This window comes from Lissotriton vulgaris, chromosome 9, assembly GCF_964263255.1.
Source record: "Lissotriton vulgaris chromosome 9, aLisVul1.2, whole genome shotgun sequence".
Lineage (NCBI taxonomy): Eukaryota > Metazoa > Chordata > Amphibia > Caudata > Salamandridae > Lissotriton > Lissotriton vulgaris.
The window spans coordinates 355,214,117-355,236,427 of NC_141697.1; the positions used below are offsets into that span (position 1 = coordinate 355,214,117).

The 22,311-nt window shown below is 41.7% G+C and overlaps 1 protein-coding gene across 2 annotated transcripts in view; it reads left to right on the top strand.

Annotated features, from left to right (window-relative positions):
* PPP4R4 (protein phosphatase 4 regulatory subunit 4) overlaps positions 1 to 22,311 on the top strand; it is a 1,899,245-nt gene that overhangs the window by 1,153,394 nt on the left and 723,540 nt on the right. For both annotated transcript variants that reach the window (XM_086937722.1, XM_086937723.1), the window contains exon 13: positions 2,572 to 2,655. In XM_086937722.1, the coding sequence (XP_086793848.1) occupies positions 2,572 to 2,655 (84 nt within the window). The remainder of the gene's footprint in view (positions 1 to 2,571; positions 2,656 to 22,311) is intronic.

Below are 22,311 nucleotides of genomic sequence, written 5' to 3' on the forward strand. Positions count from 1 at the left end.
CTAGAAAACACCTAGTTGCCTAGTTCGAGCTTCTGTGTCTCTGCTACTCAAAGACCCTGCCGATGTGTAGGAAATCCGTTCAGCTCTGGATGCTCTACCAAAGCTAGACGCTTACTCATTCAGCAATCGGACCTCTTTGTACGCCCACCGGGACTTCGGCGCTCCTCCTCTTTCGCTTGTTCCCCTCACACGGCCTGTCCGGCCGACGATCCACTCAGCTCCGCTCTTCTACCAAGCCGAGAGTTCCTCCAGCCCTCCTCTGGGCCTACGCGGCGCACAGGACACTTCCACGCCTCAGGAGCCGCCCAAGCCTACACCAAGCATGCGTGGCCTCAAGTCAGCGCTCCTCCTCAATGGCACAGCCCCGCTCCACACCTGACCTGACCTGCGCTGCGCTCGAGACACTACTCCCGGCAGGGAAATGCGGCGCCTCACCATAAGGTGATTCAACCCTGGAGGCAAGTAAACTTTTGGTAATCTCTAACCAGAAGTGTCGGATTTAGGCGGGTCACTTCTGGAAAAGCCACGAGCTCAGTCTAACCGGACACAGGTGATTGGCAAGAGTAGGGATTTTTCTTCCTTCCCCACCACTCAGGCCCTGCCCTAATTTAAGGGGCAGCCGCGATCGCCCTCACCTGGCGGTATCTTACTGTCCTCACCTCAAGAACTCCACATAGGATTCCCACCGGTTACCTCTGCCGCAGGGATTTCCCCAGTCCACGTCTTGACAGGGTCAGATCAGTAGATGAGGGATAGTCTCACAACAACAGGGACCGCGACCCAGCAGGTCTGTCAATCCCCACAGTGCACCAGTCTCCTCCTTCGACCGCCTATACTCCTGTCCTCCAACTCTCCTCTTCATACAACACCATCTAAAATGGCTGCCCAACATTCCGCCTTTTATAGGATGACCCCAGAAGGTCCAGAAGGGTCCAGGGGGTTCTGGAACATTCCTATGCTAACCTATGGGTCCAGTACCTAAGGTGGCAGTTGTGGCAGTTGCTGTCCACCATTTTGTGGGTTGGGAATCTAGTCAGGAAGGCGCCAAGGCCTCCAGTAAAGACTATGAGAGCAAGGAACACCTAACTCCTAGGTCAACACTTCAAAAATCTAGTGGACATAAAAAGAATGAAAGGTTATGAGGGGCAAAAAGGGGACAAAAATAAATCATTAAAAGTAGGGGCTACCCAAAGGGCAGACAGGTCTAACAATAGGTTATTAGGAATACATTTGCCATTGAAAGGATACCTTCTGTGAAGCCCTGTGGACAACCCTCCGTAGTTTAATAAAAAATAACCAACACACGTTCCTGCATGTGTAAATTGGCATACAGCATTAGAGCTATGTTTACAACATCGGTCTAAGATAAATCATGGCTATTTGGGACACCCAGACATTGTAAATTGTATTCTACAATCTTAAATGCTAAATCTGCAGCAAAGTTATGAGAATAAACATAAACACCTTATAAATTGCCTTGTTACCTCGAATTAGTGTATAACTCTGTATTGCAATTTTTTAACATGGGCAAGCGACCAGATTTCCAATGTTAGTTAATCTATTGTCAACATCAACTTTATCCTTTAATACAGATTTTTTGGGAATAGACTTGGTCTTTAAGCCGTACCATACTTTCAATCATAACTCTGCACCCCAAATCGGGGGCACTCCGCCTTTACCTTGTTTAACTTGCAATACAATTTTCACTCAGTGATTTGTAAACTGTGCACCACATAACTTTCAACATACACGATTACATTTGCATCCGATGCTTAAGTAATTATCATGCTATTCATTCACACATGTACTGTTAGTAACTCTATAGTGTAAACGACTATGTCATTCAAACTGTCATCAGTGATGCACTCAATGATCTTATAACCATCTCTATTATATAATGTTACTACCTTCCTTTAAAGACCTTGAGCAGAGAATACGACTCAAAGTTTCGGTCCAGATAGGCTTGGTGATTCTACAGTGATCTTACAGAGGACCTTATTTTTGCTCCTAAGTGTAAATGTCAACATCCTAGATGTGTGCTACAAACATTGAAATGGCATTCTTACAGGGTATAATCTTTCCTGTGTCCCTGCGTCCAATTATCCTACTGACTAGTCATTGCTAAGCTCACAGCAAATATGGTGTCATCCTAGATGTACTATTAACAGACATTAACCAAACCCGGGCTGGATAAAATTAACAACCATAGAATGGTCCCAGAGGTAGGGACTTTTGCTGCTATTGGTGAATACGAATTTGCTTTCTATGTTATAAACTTTTGTATTGCATAAAATAGTATAAGTATATTGAGATGTTTTCCAAAATTCAATCTAGTTCTGTCGTAGAAAAATATATTTGTGTGATTATGACAATATTTATATTGTACTGCAAAAATAAAGCACATAGTATTTTTTCTGAATGTGCCTGTGATATATCTCTGACATATTGTAACTTTTGTAATAGATCTAAAATGCGCAGGAAATGCATGACTATTAAAGACATGTTGTACAGCAATGTTTGTATATGCTGCTCCTTTTGTGAATGTATTATTCATTCTACATGTTTTGATAGGTATTGGATGCTCTATTAGATCATCTTCCAGAGACCCTGGAACTTATGACTAGTGGAGGGGAAAGTTCTGCATCAGAAAACAAGGTAAATTCTTGGAATTTGTAAAGGCATTACATACTTTTGTATTTATACAATCATGAGTTTAATTCATATGGGGCTTTACTACCTCATTGTTTTATTTGGACGTTTAATCATGAAGAAGATGCAAGCTCCTTTAACTGGTTCTGCGAGAACCCATATAACTAAATATATTAACATTAATATTACAGTGGAGCCACTCATAGTAAGAACACAAGCATGCATGCATGCTGACTCTGTGAAGGCTGCAGCCGGCCAATACGGTAACTTTTACCATGGATTCAGGGTGATTAAACTTCAGTTTGTCTCAGCTATAGGCTATTTGTTTCCATTATTTATTTTCTGTTTTTAATCGATGAGTAATTAAGATAATTCATATGATCGGAATCCTGCTCGCTAGCCTGAGCTGCGCATTCGGTTTCTGATTTCGCCTAGTTAGTCCTTTGCATGTGTTTCTAAATTCCCTCGTATCCTTCTCTTTAATATGTTGTATTCACCTGCTTCTATGACCTACTCATTCTCTTCTTTTGTACTTATTACCAGAGCCAGGATTCCAGATCGCATTTTATTATTCTGTGTGAGACAAGATAGCTCTAACTTTCAATGGGATATTGAAGGGAGTCGAAAGGTTCAGGAATCAAGTAAACTCCTTCATCTCCAGCCTTGAAGGCATTATGAAAGGTGTTGAGATAGCCATTTTTGATTGCTCCAGAATCATACCAGCTCTCTGCAAATGGTAACGATAAGGCTTACTTCCATGATTTCCTTCCTAGAATCCAGTCTGGGAATGAAACTGTGTCTACTTCTGTCAGCTCTTATTTTGTCTATAATAAGCATATTTAATTTCTCTTGTTTCCAGAACTACCAAATGGGCTGTGCTTCGTTGCCCATACTACAAAGCCCCACTTCTGTGAAGTCAGTTGGCATTCATGTGCAACAAAATCTTGCTGTAGCCTAATGAGACTAGAATCAATACATAAAGAGGCCACCAAGCCCTTTGTTCCAAATATTTTTTTCTGGCTACTGATGATGCCTCTATCCTAAATGGTAGCCAGTCTTTTCATGGCCTGATCAGTGCTATTAGTTCATTGTTTTGTTCCTGTCCATTTTTAGGTCTCGGACTAGGCAGCACATGCGCTGTTGCGTCAGAGAGATGCTGTATACAGTAGAGTGGGGGAAACTCCGCCCAATTTTTGCTCATCATTTTCATTGGCTGCAATCATAAATTCAGCCTTCTGATTGGTTATTGGCTTCTTAGTCCCGCCTCCTGACAGCCATGTCGTCAGTTTTGTTCTTCCGAGGCTTCTTAGTCCCGCCTCCTGACAGCCATGTCGTCAGTTTTGTTCTTCCGAGGCTATCAGCCCCTTTACTTGAAAAATTGTTTTGTTTCCTTACTCGTCCTCGTTCCCTCCCGCAGTCCATATTTTTTTTACCACAACCACCCCCCTGCCCCTTCCCATTCATGCTTTCTTTAATGACCGCACTTATGTTAAAAATGCAATAGGCCTCATGTAAATACGAGCCCTATTGCATTTTCAACGCTTGTTTGTGTTCTGATTTTTGGCTCCATTTGCACTCTTTGTCTCGCATGCTCCCATGACTTACATCGTATGCGTACTCATAACAAAAAGGGCGGAGAGAGATAAGGAAGTGGATTCGATCTCCCTGGTCAGTATATCACAAACAAAGTAGAATCCACTAAAGAATGATTGTGGTCCCTACAATGGAGGGGAGCACTTAGTGTTTTTTAAAATACCCCTCAAACACCAAAAGGACCCTTGGTGTCATGCTTCATCATCGGGATCTTCGCACCCCTCTACGGGATGCGGCGTGCTACTACCTACGACTATGCTGGAGCACTTATACACAGGCTATGTGTGGTGTGTGTAGGGTAGTGGTTGTCAGTGAGTAGTGGGGTTTGGAATGGGATAGGTGATGATTAAAAAATACCTGGCTCGTGGGGTAATTTTTTTTTTTTTAATATGCCCCAGGGCTGGGATTGTTAAAAGGGTGTGGTGTGAGGTTACTAATGTATAGTGATGTACATTAACCTCGTGTGTGCGTCAACATGTTTCGGAGTCTAAAAACTCCTTCTTCTGGACGGGGTTGCACAAATCCCCACCTTACTCACATATGTTAAAAAAGTGTATTATACAGAAAAGTGAACTAAAGGGTCTATTTGTACCTAATTCACAATATTTCTCCGCAGTCTTTCGCCCAGTCAGCGTTGCTGTAAGAAAAGACCTGGAAGCTAATAATGCATTGTAATCATTATTTACAAAGATATTCACGTTTCTACTGGTAATGTGACCATAGGAAAGTGGTGGGAAGCCGATATCTAGACAGAATTGTCATACTAATAGTGATCGTGCCCCCTGTAAAAAAAGGACAGAGACAAGACACACAATACACAAAACATAAAGCACACGCTTCTATATATGGTTCCATAGGTTTTCGTGTTCTGGGAAAAAAATTTATAAAGATAACAACATTGTGTAGTGTGTTTCTTACTTAATATTAGAGCTTGTTTTGCCTCATGAGCCTCCTAGCGTTTTGGGGGTTCAATCGGGCCACTATGCAACCTGTGGATAAAAAGAGTCTGGCTCAGGGGTACTACTTACATGGTTCTGCAGTTACCCTCTCGGTACAGGATTTTACTTACGATTTCTGCTTTCTGGGTTAGTCTCCCTCCCCTCGACGCGGCTCCGCTGGAACTGAGGTTCTGAGCGGGCCGTGTCTTTATATACTGGATATATTCCCCTTAATTGCCAGTAAATTAGTTAATAGGGGGCGGAAGTGTCCAGCAGTATGGCCAAACAGGGGCGCACCAGAAATTGTTTCCCGTGTGATCAGGGGAGCTGCGTCTTACCATGTGTGCATGCGCGGTTCCTGAATGCAGTGTTAGTACATCGGAGCATGTGCGAAGCATGTCCTGTGTGAATGCGCATGCGCGGTTATGCAAACTCGAATGTGATCTAGTTGGGGCGCTTCTTTCAATGATATTCGCGGCCTTATAAGGTCTGGTTATAGCTATTCTGAAAAGGAAAATTACATTATATTTTCAAGGATTCTTGCAATTCTGTAAAACCGATTACATTGTATTGTGAAGGGCTCCACACTATTAGATGCATTAACCAGAATATCTCCGGACCAATAAGAGTGTTTTTAAATACTTATGGGGGTTGTGGTATCCTCTCAGGGTGGTGTTAGTCTGACTTTAGAATGCAGTAATACCACTGGTAACTACTTATAACCACTGGTAGACTAAAGATGTTTCCACCCACGTATATACTCGATCTTATCAGCAGATTCATGGGTAAATTGAAGTGCTTATGTATTGTTAGAGACTTTTAGGCCAACAGTGACTCAGCGTATTTCACCCCAAGGTATTTCGTCATTGAGACCAATGTTAGTTCCCAGGCGGAACACACATCTCTGCTCTTTCTCAAACAATCCTTTTTCAGATGGCAATTGTTCAATTATTGTCCAGTTGAGGACGTTGACGCAGTGTTTTTTCTGTAAAAAATGTGATGCCATCGTATGCATGCACGACAAAACAGTGACGATTCACTCAGAGAGGCAGAGACAGCACAAGCAGCGAAGCGGCGGCAGGCTTGGACAGTCACCGGTCCGCGCTGCTTGTTTACTCTCCCTCCCATTGTGCATGCCTTCAGGCTTGACTGCTGACATACCAGGTAGGACTTCAGAGCGTGCACCAAAGTGTTCGTTGAGACTGACTGTTGGAGGCAATTGACATGTTACTACCGTTAGTCTAAAAACATTATTATTACATGGGTATCCCCTTTTCCACAAGCTCTAGACTTAACCAGTGACGCTCCCCTTAAGAAAGGGAAGGGCCAGGGGCGTAGGAGACACTAAAATTCTGGGGGGGACAGGGACAACCTTGTGGATTTTCCATTGACCATATACAAATCACCACCCGTTAAACAAATACATTTGCATCGTTTTGAAGTGAAATATTGAGAAAAGCAGGCATGTAGTCACAGTTTGCATGTATGCTTTATTGGTGTTTACATTCACATAGTAATCAGACCAAATGTTTAAAAAAATGTATATGAATCTTGCATCTTCATGCACCAAGCAAAAAAGGATGCTGACTTCGGGTGAGGGCGTCATGGTTGCAAGTGCATTATGGCTTGAAAAGTACCTGCTGCTGCATTCCTGGTCTCCAGAAATTTTCAGGCAACTATAAAAATGTGAAGATAACTTCGGTAATTAATGATCTTTATTGAGAGAGATCAGAGGTCTGAGTACTGGAAGTTTTGACTCATGGTAAGGTCGCCACAGTGGGGTAATATGCCCGCTACAAAGATCGTGTACCACGCAGAACACAAAATACATATAATGTAAATAGGTCAGTGAGTTACTGCTTTTGTCGGAGAGATTCTTTTGCTATTTGTAGTTTATAAGTTAAAATCCTAACACTGAACAGTGAGCTATTACCCTTCATCAAAGAGCTGCATGAAAACTGCAAGGTATAGATTAGAACGTTATGATTTTTACCCAGTCTTTCATTATCCTAAAGTTTGAAAATGGGTTCATTAGGATGGAAATCCATTCTGATTATTAAAGAGAACCCCCAACCATGGTGTTATGTTTTAAATTATGGATTTGCGCTTCTCTAGTGTTGCAAAGCCATCTGTGCCCTGGGCACTCCCCAACTTTTTGCTGACTGGTACTGGTGGTACCTGACTCTGACTGACCCTGGCCTCTGACTAACCAGGCCCAGGGCTAGTGCTATGTTGAAAGAGACACTTAAAAATACAGTAAAAACACCTACATACACTAGGGTGCACTATGGGTTAGGGTACCTCCATGATTGACATGACCTCTCCTATTACATAATAGGGCATGGGTATTGAAACTACCTTTAAGTCCCTAGTATATATTAGGGCATAGTGGTTTAGAGGCCAGCACCCCTTCCTGCTCTTGCAATTGTGCACTGCTGTAGCCTGAGGTTAGTTTAAAAGCAGACCCGTGTTGGAGGACTGCTTTTAAAATGCAAATTGTGCCCAATCTTGACTTTTGGGTTTAGGGCACTTACAAATTGATAAACTACAATGTTGGGGCATATTAGGTATCCCCAGGGGTTCCCCTAGGTGTCCTAGGGGTTAGAGATCAGGTATCTACAAGGAAGGCTTATAAAATGAGTGTTATATGTCCTGGGTTTAGTGAAATTGCTCATTTCACTGCCTACATTGTAGTTTAGTGCTTCCCAAAAACGGCTTTTGTGCTCGGAGCACTGTGAAGTGAGGATCTGCAATATTTTGATATAATCAGAACCCCTAAAGTCTTTCCTATGTATTCTAGGGGTGGGGGTCCTGTAGGTATAAGGCGGATCCTTAAACAAGCCCTGGTATTGGAGAAATTGGCCAGTTAATTTTTCCATTGCAGATCCCCGGCCCATAGATTAACATTGCAAGAGGTTATTAATTAATAACTGGAGAAAGGAAAGCCATACAACTAGGATTAAAGGACTCAGAAGAATGTTAATGATAAATGCAACAATGTGGTATTGTTGAATTTATTCTAAAATGTACAGACAAGAAGTTATAAGATTTTCTTGTCTGCAAGCCACAATTCAGCCCTCTAGTGCCCTGCCTTGATTTGTCAGAGGTAAATGGATTGGACTGGCTCTTTGAAGAGGTGATAAATGACCCCTGGAGTTAGGTGTCCTGTCTGAGAGTAGAGTTTGCTGGGCATACTCACTCCAACAGCAATTGTTGTGAGTATTTTCGTATAATTGTGCAAGATGCATCATACTTTCCAGAACCAACAGGCTTCCCTTCGTGGTACTAAACAACTCATTTACCTGCATATGTCATTAACCCCCAAATAAAAATACTGAGACTAACTAGCTCCAAAAGTAATTTTTACCAATGTTTGCGTATAGTTATGCAAACTGCCTCGTATTTGCCAGAACCAACAAGCTTCTTGCCATAATACTGAGCACCTCCTGGCTAAACGCTCGTATGGTACTCTAGCGTACTCATTATCTATGTCTCATTACCCTTAAACAGAGTCACCCGCTCTAACTTAGCCTCTTACCTCCCTTTCCTCAAAGAAATATGCTGCTACTGCACCTCTGTGTGGCGTCTCGGCTTGCACCGGCGAATTAAATACACCTGCGTTTACCTTGCAAGGCCTGCTGACAGCCTATCGAGAACTTCCTTACTCCTTATGGGCGCCGAACGAAAAATAGACCAATCAAATGGGCTCATGTTTCCAAAACTGTGTTAAACATTTTGGACTGGTTTTAGGTGTTACTTATTGGTATTATAAGCACACATATAACTGCTATATAGAATCACTAAAAGGCCTGCTATTGAGTAAACAGCCCAATTTTGAAACCTATATTGTTACTTTTAGGTGTTTTAAGCAAATATAGCGACTAAATATGAATCCTAATTTTAGTTATAAAACCTACTTTTAGAATTCATATACAGCCAAAAAAGGCTGTTATTATTATCTATGAAAAAAAGTCTAGCGGAGATGCCACATATTAAAAAGTATAAAAGTTTATCCAGGTATAAAATCCAACTTTATATTGCAGTCCCTTCAATAATGCATGCAAACATTCCCAGTATTTTATTGCAGTCCCTTCACTAAAGCATGCAACAAATATCAGGGTAAATACCACATATTATAAAAAGGTGATATAAACACTCAGGGGCAGATTTAGAAGCACCTTGCGCCTCTTTTACGCCGCTGTTGCGTCCCTTTTGTGATGCAGCGGCGGCGGAAAAGATGCGCCATGGTGCGGGATATTTACAAGGTGATGCATCTGGGAGATGCGTCACGTTGTAAAGCCCTGCGTCAGAAGGAGGCGTTCTGGCTCAGGAGGGGGGTGTTCCGGCGCAGGAACGCCTCCTAAAAGCAGCTCATTGATTAGTTGTAGGATAATTCTGATGCTCTATCAACTACTCAAAAGGCTGGAATCCCTCGATTGTCTACAATTATGAATGTGGAATTTACATTTTTCACATTTTAATCATGTTTTTAGTTCCTGGCAAATTGATATTAAAACTATCTGGGTATGTTGTGATGCCTCACATGTATAGGTAATGTATGCTAAGAGAGTTTTATGTAATCATGGCAGTGACGACTGGGGTAGCACCTGAAAATACTTGCACTAAGTGAATGCTGGCTTGGCCTGTTCATATAGATGTGGTGCATAGCTTATTGTGGGCTCTGGAAGGTCATTAATGGGACTAGTTTTATTGAGGAAGTTTGAAATACCAATATGGAAAGTTGATTTTGCCACATCAATGCACTCTGATATGCTTTAACTCAGCAGGTATGTACAAAAAATAGATGTGTATCCTTATATTTCAGTCGGACCCTTGAAGTCATGAAATTATTGCTATGAATTATTACATTTGTGGAATTGGTATTTTATTAATGAAAGACGACTTTCAAACAAGAGATGACTTCGACTTTCTGCTTTTTTTCCGTTGGACAAAATCACATTGCTTGCTATCAGGATACTTAAAGTGAACTATTTTTCCAACTCAACAACCTATCCCATAGATGTGCATTCAAATAAATAATTTAACATTATTCCTTTGCACTCCGTTTCTTCCATTTTCATATTAATCATAGTAATAAGCAAAAGGCTTCTTCTCAAAACTTACCTACTTGGTGTCTGCATACTTTGTAATACCCCATTTGATTAGTGGTAATATCCTCTGTCACAACGTAACCCAGATGCGTGCTTAGACTAATGCTAATTTGTTTTAATGTTCCTGGGTGAGTTTCAACTGATTAAAATAAACGTTTAAGCAGAACAGTAGCCTTTGAGTGACTGAATTGCGTAGGTAGTGTGAATAAGGTCAAGTCGGTGCTGGGGAAGGGCAGGATGCAGACAGCAATAAACAAACGACTTCTCTCCCTTTGTCCTGAAGTGCAGACTGCAGGCAGCCGGGGTAGCGAGAACGAGGTGTGAAATGATTCCTGGAGCTTTGCAGCACACAAAAGGTAAAGTCACACAGGTTAAGTACAGGGCCATTGACACGTCAAAGCACTAGTGATTTTTACGTGTCAATGGCCCAGCAACTAATAGGAGAGAGAGGACAAGTTATTTCGTCCCCTCATCCCCCCACCCTTGTCCCCCGTGTCCCCCCCACTAGAAAATCTGGGGGGGATACGTCCCCCGCGTCCCCCACACTTCCTACGCCCATGGGAAGGGCAGTAAGGTGAAATAGGGCATTAAAGACTGCATTGTAAGGGGGTCCAACCTGTCATCTGGACTGATGAAGGATGGACTGGTACTTCTTGAAGTCAGCGTAAAACTACAGACATGTGCAACAGAAATATTGCAGAATAGAGAGAGAGATCTTTGTTCACGGATGATGAAAAGGTTGGCGGAGGCAAGGTAGACCCATGGACAAATAATATTACGATCCTTTAGTTGGATATGAATAAGCTCTGTGACAGTACCTCTGGGATACTCCTGGATGCAGTCACCCCTAAATGACTCACCGATTTACAAGACTGACTTACATGAATAACAAGTCTTTCTTTCACTTAGCATGATGGGTTGGTAAGAAGGAAAAGGAGCTCTTAACGGAAAGCTTAATAACCAAGTTATTTCCAAACACCAACTCTTTAAGAGATGTTTTACTGGATATCACCCATAAAGAACTACACCCATTACTCCCCATAGTGGGTACAGAAGTGTTGAAAATAATACAGCTGCAGGAAATAGGCACTAACAATGTGTTAGTATATTGAGCAAAGCTAAATCAAGGCATTGTTATTGGGTACTCTTGTGGATCCGTTTCTCAGCAGCAAAGCTACTGGTAATCTTAACTGCATGTGGACAGGACTGGGATTTTTGGAAAGTACATATCTTATTATTCTTAATCAATTATGTTTATTGTTTGTGACAACATGTCCATTGGTTGGTGTCACTGGCTGCAGATGGAAGCATTCTTGAAATTCTCACTGCAAAGACTGCCAAGGATTATTGTGTTTTTTTGAGCATGTATAGATAACAGCTTGTCACGGGTCTATCTGCAAAATGCAAGTGTAGGTTACTTTGGAAAGGGGGAGAGGTAGGTCACGTGCCTATTGGGGATTAATTTATGTGTTGTAAATTGGAACTTGAGTGGGGGACGGTGTAGAGGGATAAGATGTTCAGTGATGTTTGAATGTCTTCATCTCTGTTGAAAATTCCATACAATACATGAGACAGTGCCGTTTACTAGAAAGGTAGAGAACTCTATTTTCAGTGCGTTAAATCAGGTGGGAATTTGCTGTGTCTCACTAAATGTAAAAAGGATGCATTTGATGTGCAGCTACATCAAATATGGTAGTGACTAAAATGTAAGACAGTACAAGTGACAACGCTGCAAGAGACTCATTTTCGCAGACTGACCATAAGGTGAAGGGACAAGTGGGATGGTTTATTTCTCCTCTTACACTTTCTCATTTGGGAAAAACTGAAAACAGATTGCTAAGGATGCTTCAATAATTTATTAAGGCTGCAAACAGATGATCACAGCAGATTTGTGGTGGAATGAATGTCATGGAACAGATTAATGTTTCTTGCGACTACATGGTAGCAATTGCAGATGTGAATGCCACTAGAATTGATGGCTGCTCATCTGGAACTGACCTTGGACAGTTTATTGATATAGGCATTCAATATGTTATTGGAAATAGCTGTGGACATGCCTTTAAGTAAAGCTGTGTTAGAACCTAGGTGCACTTTCTAATGCAATCACCCTTCCACCTAGGCAAATGTTCTCTAGTATGCAAAATATTAAATCACTTATGTAAATACATTTTCAATTGGGGCTCATGAGTACAGTCATATTTTGTGAGAGCTAGAACTGCCTACTAACTCTAATGTAGCAGTTATCCGGCTTATATTGTTATTACTGCTGTCCTGGTCACTATGCTGTAACTGCTACACAACTAAACGCATTAATATGCCGAGACCAATTGGCATTGCCAATGCTTGTTTAGAATATAGCCATTTTTGTTTCCAGCACTTCTCTTGAGGGTATTGGTTCATGTATTCACTATCCTGTCTGTAAAAATAATGCTTTCAAATGTTTCCTCCAAATGTGCACACCCTCAGTGATAAACTAAATTCTCCATACAAGAGCCAGTGGGTGATTGTTTAATCCCAGTTGTTTCATTAGAATGACAATTTCCAGCATTCAGCTTGAACTTCATGGTAAACCAGAAGGTGTAGTGAGAATTTATTTAATGTTTAAACACTGTAGAGTAATGCAGACTATTCAAAGCAGTGTGTCTCATTAATTACCGTTTGAGCCTTGCATGGGAGGGTATTACATCTGTGAAAACGTTTTATTTATGCTGCCTGCCATTTCTACTGGGTACAAAACAAAATAGTATTTGTAATATGTCTTCAGTAAACAGAATGATCTGTGTTGCAATAGATAATGGTCGGCTGAATTATTTCAAAATAAGGAAAACATTATATTTATAATCCAAGTGCCCTCTGAAGGTCTGCCCCATGCCCACACAGGTTAATAAAGGCAGCATAATAGACTTTTTAATAGAAAGCTAAACTGTATTACCCTACCTTTCCTTGTGGTATTTAAACATAACAAAATATTAAGGCTGTTGAATCTGCCCATGAGAATTTCACTATGATCAAGAAAGAAAACTTCTCCAGCATTGAATCTCTTTAATAGATTCACATGCTTGCATCTTCCCCATCGTCGAGGTGGGACTCCGACAGTAATTATAACTAGTAGTGTTAAAAGTCTTTCTTCTAGGTTTATTATAATTGCAATTTCCTATAGGATTGAGTAGCAAGCAGCATCGTTTTGTACAAGACCAAAGTCTGACTAAGCAGAGCAGAGCTTGCACACTTCCGTCCTGTGCAATGACTTCTCACCTTAGATTTCTTCCTACAGACGTTGTGAAATGGGGGTTTAGTTTTTCTTCACAAGGTACTATCTTTTGACATTAAATCTCAGGTGAACTCTTTTCATTTTGTTTTTACATTTATCACATTTGGCCAACATACCATAAGGGTCAAAGAAAGGTTTATTTAGATCCAGTATGACGTGTGGGAAAATGATGTTGTTCTCCGTCGACTCTCATAAAGAGTGCTTATACTGCCTGCACCGCCATCATAAGCCAAAAGACTACAAATATTGTAGAACATGGTTAGCCAAGACACTGACACATTGAAAGCCAAAGCCTAAACCGGACTCTGGACCTTCTTCCTTTAGAGGCCAGACGCACCATGACCCAAGCACTAGTCACCTCCCGTATTGATTACGGTAATGTGCTACTTTTAGGGACAACAGAAAAGAACATTAGAAGGCTGCAGGTTCTCCAAAACACGGCAGCGCGGCTAGTCCTCAGGTTACCCAAAAGAGTAGCCTCTAAGCCCACCTTGGCTGCTCTTCATTGGCTTCCCATAAAAAAGAGGATCCTATTCAAAGCGCTCCTAATATGTTATAGGATAACCTCACAGAAAGCCCCTGAATACCTGAAGGATCTAGCCATCCCCTACGAGCCCAATAGAGCACTCCGCTCTATGGGAACTGGTCTTCTTAAGGTCCCCCGGATAAAAAAGGCCAGAATGGGAGGCCGCTCCTTTCGCGTGATGGCAGCCAACAACTGGAACTCTCTCCCTATGAACATCAGACTAGCAGAGACTGAAGCAATATTCAGGAAACTTTTAAAAACCCACCTGTACACCCTCTAGGTCCTTCACTTTCTCCTGCTGCTCTCTCCACAGCGCGGGGACACGCCGGGATGGCGTCACCAGGCGCTTTATAAACCCCTTTATTTTTATTATTATTATATTATGGCTCCAAAAGAAAACAGCTTCATAAACTCCTGACTCTGGAGATGACAAACCCTACCCAAAGGCTAATGGATCTCATAAACTAGATAAATCACAAAAAGCTACATCTGAGCCACCAAAAAAGAACCTAAAAAGGTGGAAAAATAGAAGCCAGTCACAGCAAAGATTTTTTTTAAAATGGGTGAATGGTGTCAGCTTCTGAGCCATCAACACCTTTTGAAAAGGCTTTAGTCTCCTTAGATGTCAGAGACACTGCCTCAGTAAAATCAGGCACATCGACAACCAAAACATCGACAAAATGGACAATGGCTCAGTTGACAGTTAAAACCACTATAATGGCATCCTCCACCTTGTCTACACAGTAGTGTCAAGAAAAACCTCATTGACGGCTAGATTTTCAATGACTATACCATCATCGACAAAGAGTCTGCCTCTACCCTAATTGATACCACCGATGGATGCAGCAAAGACAAATCCATTGATGCTACTTTATCTGACAGCAAGGACAATGCCCTTTAAACAGAAGGCATCCTTGTCGTCAATTGCACCATCAACAAACCATTCCTAAAACCAGAATTGACATCACATAGCAAGGTGTCACCATTACCACCAGTGCACCATCTTGAAATGGTGATGAGGAGGATGAGGATGGTCAATTCGGGGCTGCCCCCAGTCCATCCCAACTTCATGTAAAATGCAAGGAATCAGATGATGAGCAAGCGTCACAATATGTGCATGGTAATTTCTCATTAAGAGACAGAATGCAGCAACTCAAAAACTATGATGACTTCATGGAATTTTAGGATTACAAAGATAAGTTTAAGGTACAACACTTACAGGAACCCACAATGCAAATACCAATGGCACTAGTAACGGACCTTTGCATGATACAACAGGACCATCATCAATGGTTTCCCTCTAAGTTGTACATACCTGCTAAACCAGAGTGGTCAGGAGTGGTTCAAAAAGAACCCCCATCACACCAGCCCACTCTGAGGGTGTAACCGGACAAGATAGCCCACACCAGACAGTTAGAATCATTCGTTATCCACGATTACTATGTGGATCCAGGGGACAATGACAATGAACCCGAAGAAGGAGAAATACCTCAGGATCAAACACCTAGTGCGGATGATGTTTAGCATGTCTATGTTCCCCCATATCTGCTACACCAACACCTCCAGACCCTAGTTTGACACCTTATTACATTGGAGGATTCCATGCGCTTATAGAAAGAGCTGCTAAGCTTTTTGACCTCCCAATGAGCAAACAGAGTGCTTCCTATATAACTTTAAAGAATACAACAAAAAGTTAATACGTTCTATAACGATTGGGGACTACATTGGGAGTGAGGGCCTCAAGGCCATGAAAAGTGCTGCCACAGTGATACCAGAACTGGACAAAAACTATAAAGCCCCAGAAAATGCACCAGCCAGCTTGACAGGTTACCCAAAACCAGACTCTGTAGTAAAACAGGCAGCAAAGAGGAGATCAGAAAATCCGGAAAAACCATGCTCAGCCCCCACAACAAGTAGGGCAGGCAGTTGGATAATATCGGAAAAAGATTCTTAGCCATGGCAGCGATCATAATAAGATCTTCCAATGTCCTAGACAACCTGGGCAGGTACGATTGCCAAATGTGGCCGAATCTTACTCAGTTCCTTGAGTTCCTGCAAGAAGACAAGAAACAGGAGGCAAGAACAATTTTGCTAGAAGGCGAGTGGGTGTCGTCAGAAATTGCCACCTCAATGGATGTGCACCTCACAAGGTTTAGACAGATGGCAGGAGCAGCGATCCTGAAGAGACAAGTGTGGCTCAAGGCAACATCCTTTTGACCAAAGGTGTAGTCTGAAATATTAGGCATGCCTTACAATGGTGAAGCTTTATTTAGTAACCATATAAACAAAGCTCTACAATCCCTAAATCAAACACAGGCAGTGTGTGCCCTGGGATTACTCCAACAAAATAGATTTTACTCATATTGAGGTGGTAGAGGAAGAGGTCAATACTCATTTGTGTTCTCATTTGTGTTGGATACCAACCCTATAGATACCAACCATACCATCAACAAGCACAGGGTTATCTCCAGCAGCACTAACAACACTACAGACCTTCCCAGGCCTCAGCTTACTCCAGGCACACAGGAAAAAGATGGGCCACAGCTGCTCAAACAGACAAGATTCCTATAGAAAACAGTGACAACAAATTACCATCGATCACCTCACTGCCTCCACTGTCAACTCATTTCAGAAACACTCTTTTCAACTGCTTCACAAATTGGACAGATATCTCTTCGGACAGGTGGGTTCTGGATAATATAAAGTATGGTCACACCGTGGAGTTTATCCAGAAAACCCCATACCATCTACTCTTCAGAAGATCTCATCAGCATCTTCAAGTGTTAAGGGAGGAAATTCAGTGCCTACTTGCCAAAGGGGCATTTGAAGAAGCCCCACAACTTTCCTAACACAGAACTTTCTACTCCAATTTTTTCTTCTGAGGAAAAAGAATGAAAAATGGAAACTGGTGTTAGATCTGGGAATGTTCAACAAATATCGCAAGAAGCTATCCTTTCGAATGGTCACACTGCAGTGTAGTGTAGTTCCTATATTCCCAATAGGCTCTGCGCATTGGAATAACATATACTACAGGTTAGATGTAGGACTGAGGTTGACTAGGTCTCTATCGCATATGTTAGACTTAATAGTGAATGCCAGCTAGCTCAGAGGTCACTTGAAACTTTCTTGAATTCACAAGAAGGGATTAGTTTCTAACAACCGCATAAACATGACAACTTTGTTTCCCAAGAATAAGAAATCAATCTCTAGAGTCGCAGAAACAATAGATAACTATTTTACTCAGTCATTCGTGCATGCTTCGTTTCACCAGAAGTGCTGAGAAAATAGAGAGACAGGCGTTTTCAATAAAAAATATTTATTGAACTGACTTCTTTCTCATGCATAAGAAATATACTGCTACAATCGTAATACTGGTTATAAAGTACAAGGTATATAATACGATAAGTATTATAAAGTAGTACTGTAAGAGCATTATATGGTTTCTAAGCCATAAAATGCCTAAAACATATAAAATACATACAGTGATAAAATAATGACTAAAAGTACTTAACTGGTGCTTCTAAAATACACCTACCCCAGTGTACCTAACCTAAGTCTAGTACAAGGGAGGAAGTAAGTGAGGAGTAGCTTAAGTTTAGTATTTCTCTGCCAAGAATCTATCCAAGAATTCTCTAAGGGTCAAATCAGTTCCGTACCTTGGTTTAGAATGAAGGAGGTCTTGTATCTCTCTCTCAGGACTCGATTTCCCAGCAACCCGCAAGGGTAGCCTGGAAACACTGGAGCTGGATTTCTTGGCAGGAGAAAAGACAGAGTCTCTCAGTGCGTCTGCTGGAGGGTCGGCTTCCTTCGGCACTTGCGGCTGGAGGGCGTCAGGCAAGTAGGTAGTCGATCTACTCCAAACCACTGTGTGTTTGTCTGGGCAAATGTAGGCATATTTATACTTTTAAGGTGCCGAGTTTGACGTATGATTAGACTTAATAACGTCATTGAAGACTCAGTTCTTCGAAAACTCCATGATTTCCTAGATACATTAGTATTCAGGCAAGGGGAAGTCCCTAGCTGCCGAAGGCTGGTTTTTCTAAGAAATCGTTGTTGATTCTCGGAACTTAGTGAAAGTAGCCATGCCGTATTTGGGCTACATAGGCTCAGTCTAAATATGGTAATGATTTCTATGCCTATATAAGGATCGGGTAATTTATACCTATATAAGGGAATGAATCGGGAAAATTACACTAGGGTCCTAGATTCATTTACAACAGCAGGACATCATTCATTTCTGGAACAAAGGAGATCACATGGCATCACTGGATCTCATGGACGCATATTTCCATATCCCCATTCATGTGAGGCACAGAGAATATCCTAGGTTTGTGGTGGCAGGCAAACCCTACCAATTCAGGGTACTACTGTTCAGTTTGTAATCTGCCCCAAGAATATTCACAAAATGCATGGAGCCAGTAGCAGCCTATCTCAGATGGATTGGACAACAAGTATTGCGGTACTTAGATGATTGGCTAATCAAAGCACAATCATCAAGAGTTGCCAAAGATTCTGCAAGGACTTGCATGCAACTTATCCAAGACCTGGGACTCCACATAATCAAAGGCAAATCTTATGTTAACCCACAGAAGAATATATCATTCCTGGGAGCCATCATGGATACCACCATATGCAAGGTATATCCAACCAAAGAGATAGTGTCAAAGATGATCACACTGGTATTGGCACTGTCACGATAAAGGTCAGTTTCAGTAAGAAACTACAAATAATGATGTTGTAGTGCCTCTCTCTCATACCAAACTGCAGGTTGTACATGGGACAGCTACAGGAACATCTAGACTGGCAATGGACTCAGGACAAGAGATTATTTGACTACATCTTTCAAATAAAGTCGGAAATGGTGTTCGCAAAGCAATGGTGGATGAAAATGTAAACATTTCAATAGGGTCCAAAGTCATACTCAAGACTCTGAGTCTCATCATGACAATGGATTCCCTAATGGAGGGATGAGGAGAACATCTCCAAGGCTTAGATGTCAATGTTAATTGAAAGAAAGTCAGATTCATATCAGCTTTGTGGAACTGAAAGCGGTGGAGTTGGAACTCAAAGTTTCCCTATCAAGGTTACCAGGGTAGGATGTTTTAATCCGCACCGACCACAATGTTTTACTGAAACAAGCAGGGCAGTACGAGATCACACCCTCTATCCAAGGAAGCACAATAAATATGGTCCTGGTGCCTACATAACAAGATTTCCCTGAAGGCTGAGCACATTCAGGGCCTAGAAACCCATGGGCGGAAGAGCTAAGCAGGTCTTTACAGGAATGCCATGGGTGGGAGTTGTCAATGAACCAACTCAACAAGATCTTCAGCAATGGGGAACACCTTCCCAAGAACTCCTCGCAATTCCAAAAAACAAGAAATGCCTTTAATATGCAAGCAGGTTCCCACACAAGGCATTATGGGGGTACACGCTTTCAAATGTCTTGGACAGGCATGTTTGCTTCTGCTTGCCTGCCTATACCTGTCATCCCAAACATACTACACAAGTTGAAACAAGAGCCATGGAGGGTCATTCTTATAGCTCCAGCGTGGCTGAGACAGTTTTGGTATACAGAACTTCTCCTAATGTCAGAACAGAAACATGCTCAACTCAGACCAGTCACAGGGATACTATACAGAGGACAATTGACAGGTATTACATCTGAACTCGGAATCCATTAGCTAGATTTACCTCAGCAATGTAGAAACATGTTAGCAAAAGCTAGAGAAGAAGCTAAAAACAAGACCTAAGAGCAAAATGGCGACCGTTTTGTAATTGGTGCACAGGCAGCAATTGTCATCCTTTTTCTTCCAAGCCTGTGCAGGTCCTGCCTTACCTTCTCTCACTAGCTCAGTCTGGTCTCTGCTACAGTTCAATCTGAGTCCATCTCATGGCGCTCTCAAGATACAGACGTTCTTGCAATAAAAATTCACTTTGGTTTGATAGATTAATAGAAGAGTTTCTCAAGGGACTGTTTAGAGCTTTTTCGCTAATCCAAAAATCACCATTAACATGGCAATTGAACACAGTCCTGGCACAGCAAATGAAACAACCTTTTAAGCCAGTCCATAAGGTTGACATCAAACACCTCACAGTAAAAAAAACCCAGTGTTTTTACTAATATTACCATCTGCTAGATGTGTTAGGGAAATAAATGCATTTACAGTGCAGGAGCCATATATACACTTCACTAACAAGCATTTGCAATGCAATAGGTCTAGCATTAGGAAATTTTGAGCTATTGGTATTGTAAATTACATTTTTTTTAATTTATGGGTTGGCTTTGAAAATAGCGAAATAAATAGCTTTGTCATATACAATGCCAATAGTTGTAACTTTCACAAATGTGACACCTATAGCATTTGTAATGCAATCTGGGTTGTATTTACGTGACTTAGATGTATTGATATTAAAAATAAAATGGCTTTTAATTTTTTAATAATTAACACTTAAATAAAAGTTATTGTAATTTATAATGGCAATAGCTTAAACTTTTATAAATACCTTTTGTGAAGATTATGTTCAGTGTATTTTATTGTGACGAAAATCCAAGAACAGAAGTTAAATATTAACACCTTTTTGTGACATTTGTAATAAAGCTTGCAACATTGAGAGAAAATATTTGAACCAGTTGTTGTTGAATGGTTGCACAGATTGATGCTGTGGTGGCGCTGAGCGATGTTGTGGTTGCGACAAGTGATACTTATGTTAAACAAATTCATGGACGTGACCTTTCTATGGGTAACAACAACAGCACAACCAGAATATAGGTATACCATGACATGATTTGCTTAAAGTGGTGATTACTAGTGACCAAACATTTGTATTCTGGAGACAGCTTGAAAATATTTCTACCAAGGAGCAAAAAGCGTCCGTCTCACATCTTGGCAAGCAGGCTAGAAAATATTGGCCTTTCAAAAAAGCGTGGCATTCAAAGAGGTGTAAAGTATGTGTCGTTAAGGCACATTGATGGAAATGAATAGAGTGCGGTGCAGAAAAATGCACCGAACAAAGCTTTTTCCGAAAAATGGGTGAAAACGCAAGGTAACCAAATGACTGCTCACTTTTGCACCACAATCGCTTATCTGGTGTGGTAATTATGAAATATTAGCGCCTCACATCACAAAAAACAATTAAAACTGTCCCGTTACCATCAGCTGGTAACTGAAAATTTACAAACGTGCAGTATTAAGAGGCTACAAAGTTATTCTTTATTTTTCCATTTGAAGAGCTAACACCCACTGTATATTATTCCCTAGGCGTCTGCCTAATTGGCCCTGGTAGCTAGCACTTTTCAGAAAGGCCGAGAGTAAAATGCCTGTTAGAAACCCAGAAAACTGCTTTTAATCAGGTCACCATATTTCGTTTTGCGATCAGAAAAAAGCAGCCTGTCACAGTCAACTACAGGATTACGAGATAGGAGAAACTAAGGTGACATTAATGTGCTTCATCACATGAGACAAAACTATGCTATTTCCCGTGAGTAAACTTTGCAATGCGAAACACGTAGGCAGCAGAGCACAGAAATTATCTGGTTAGCGTTCGACCAGGATTATCTAGGTTTCGATGTTCTCGTTTCTGGAACCGAAACCATCCTCTTATCAATTCCAGTGTGCTGGGTCATATCCACGTCCTCAATCAAAACAAACGGATCACTTCAGCGCTGCCAACGGCTGTTACAAACATATTGTGCTAAATGATGTCAATTACCGAAAAGCAAACGGATCCTTACTTTGTGACTCACATGGTTAGGTTTTTCACGTGATTAAGGCATAGAGTGGAGTGTGAACTACCAAAAGATGGAAGGCGTGCGTATGCTACGAGCGAGGCCTGGAACGCAGGCGAGAGAGGCGGGCTCTGCTTTGATAGGCAGGAAAGTTCTTTGGAGCCTGCGAGGTTCCGGGAGATGCCCCGCCTCTGTGCCAGGCTCGGGGTGACGTAGCTCGTCCGGAGCGCGGCACCTTGGAGGCAGAGGGGTGTTGGTAGTGGAGAGCCCAGAAGAAAGCAGGGATTCTGGGACTGCTGGTGTTCCCGGGAGAGAGCAGGAGGAGAGAAATCCAGTGATGTGACTGAATGATGGAGTCACAAAAGAGCCCAGTTAGTGGTGGGGAGTGGGGGGTGTGTGAGCGTGTATGTGTGTGCCTGCGCGTGTGTGTGTGTGTGCATGCATGCATGCATGAGTGTGGCTGTTGCGTGTCTGTGCGTGTGTGTGCATGCGTG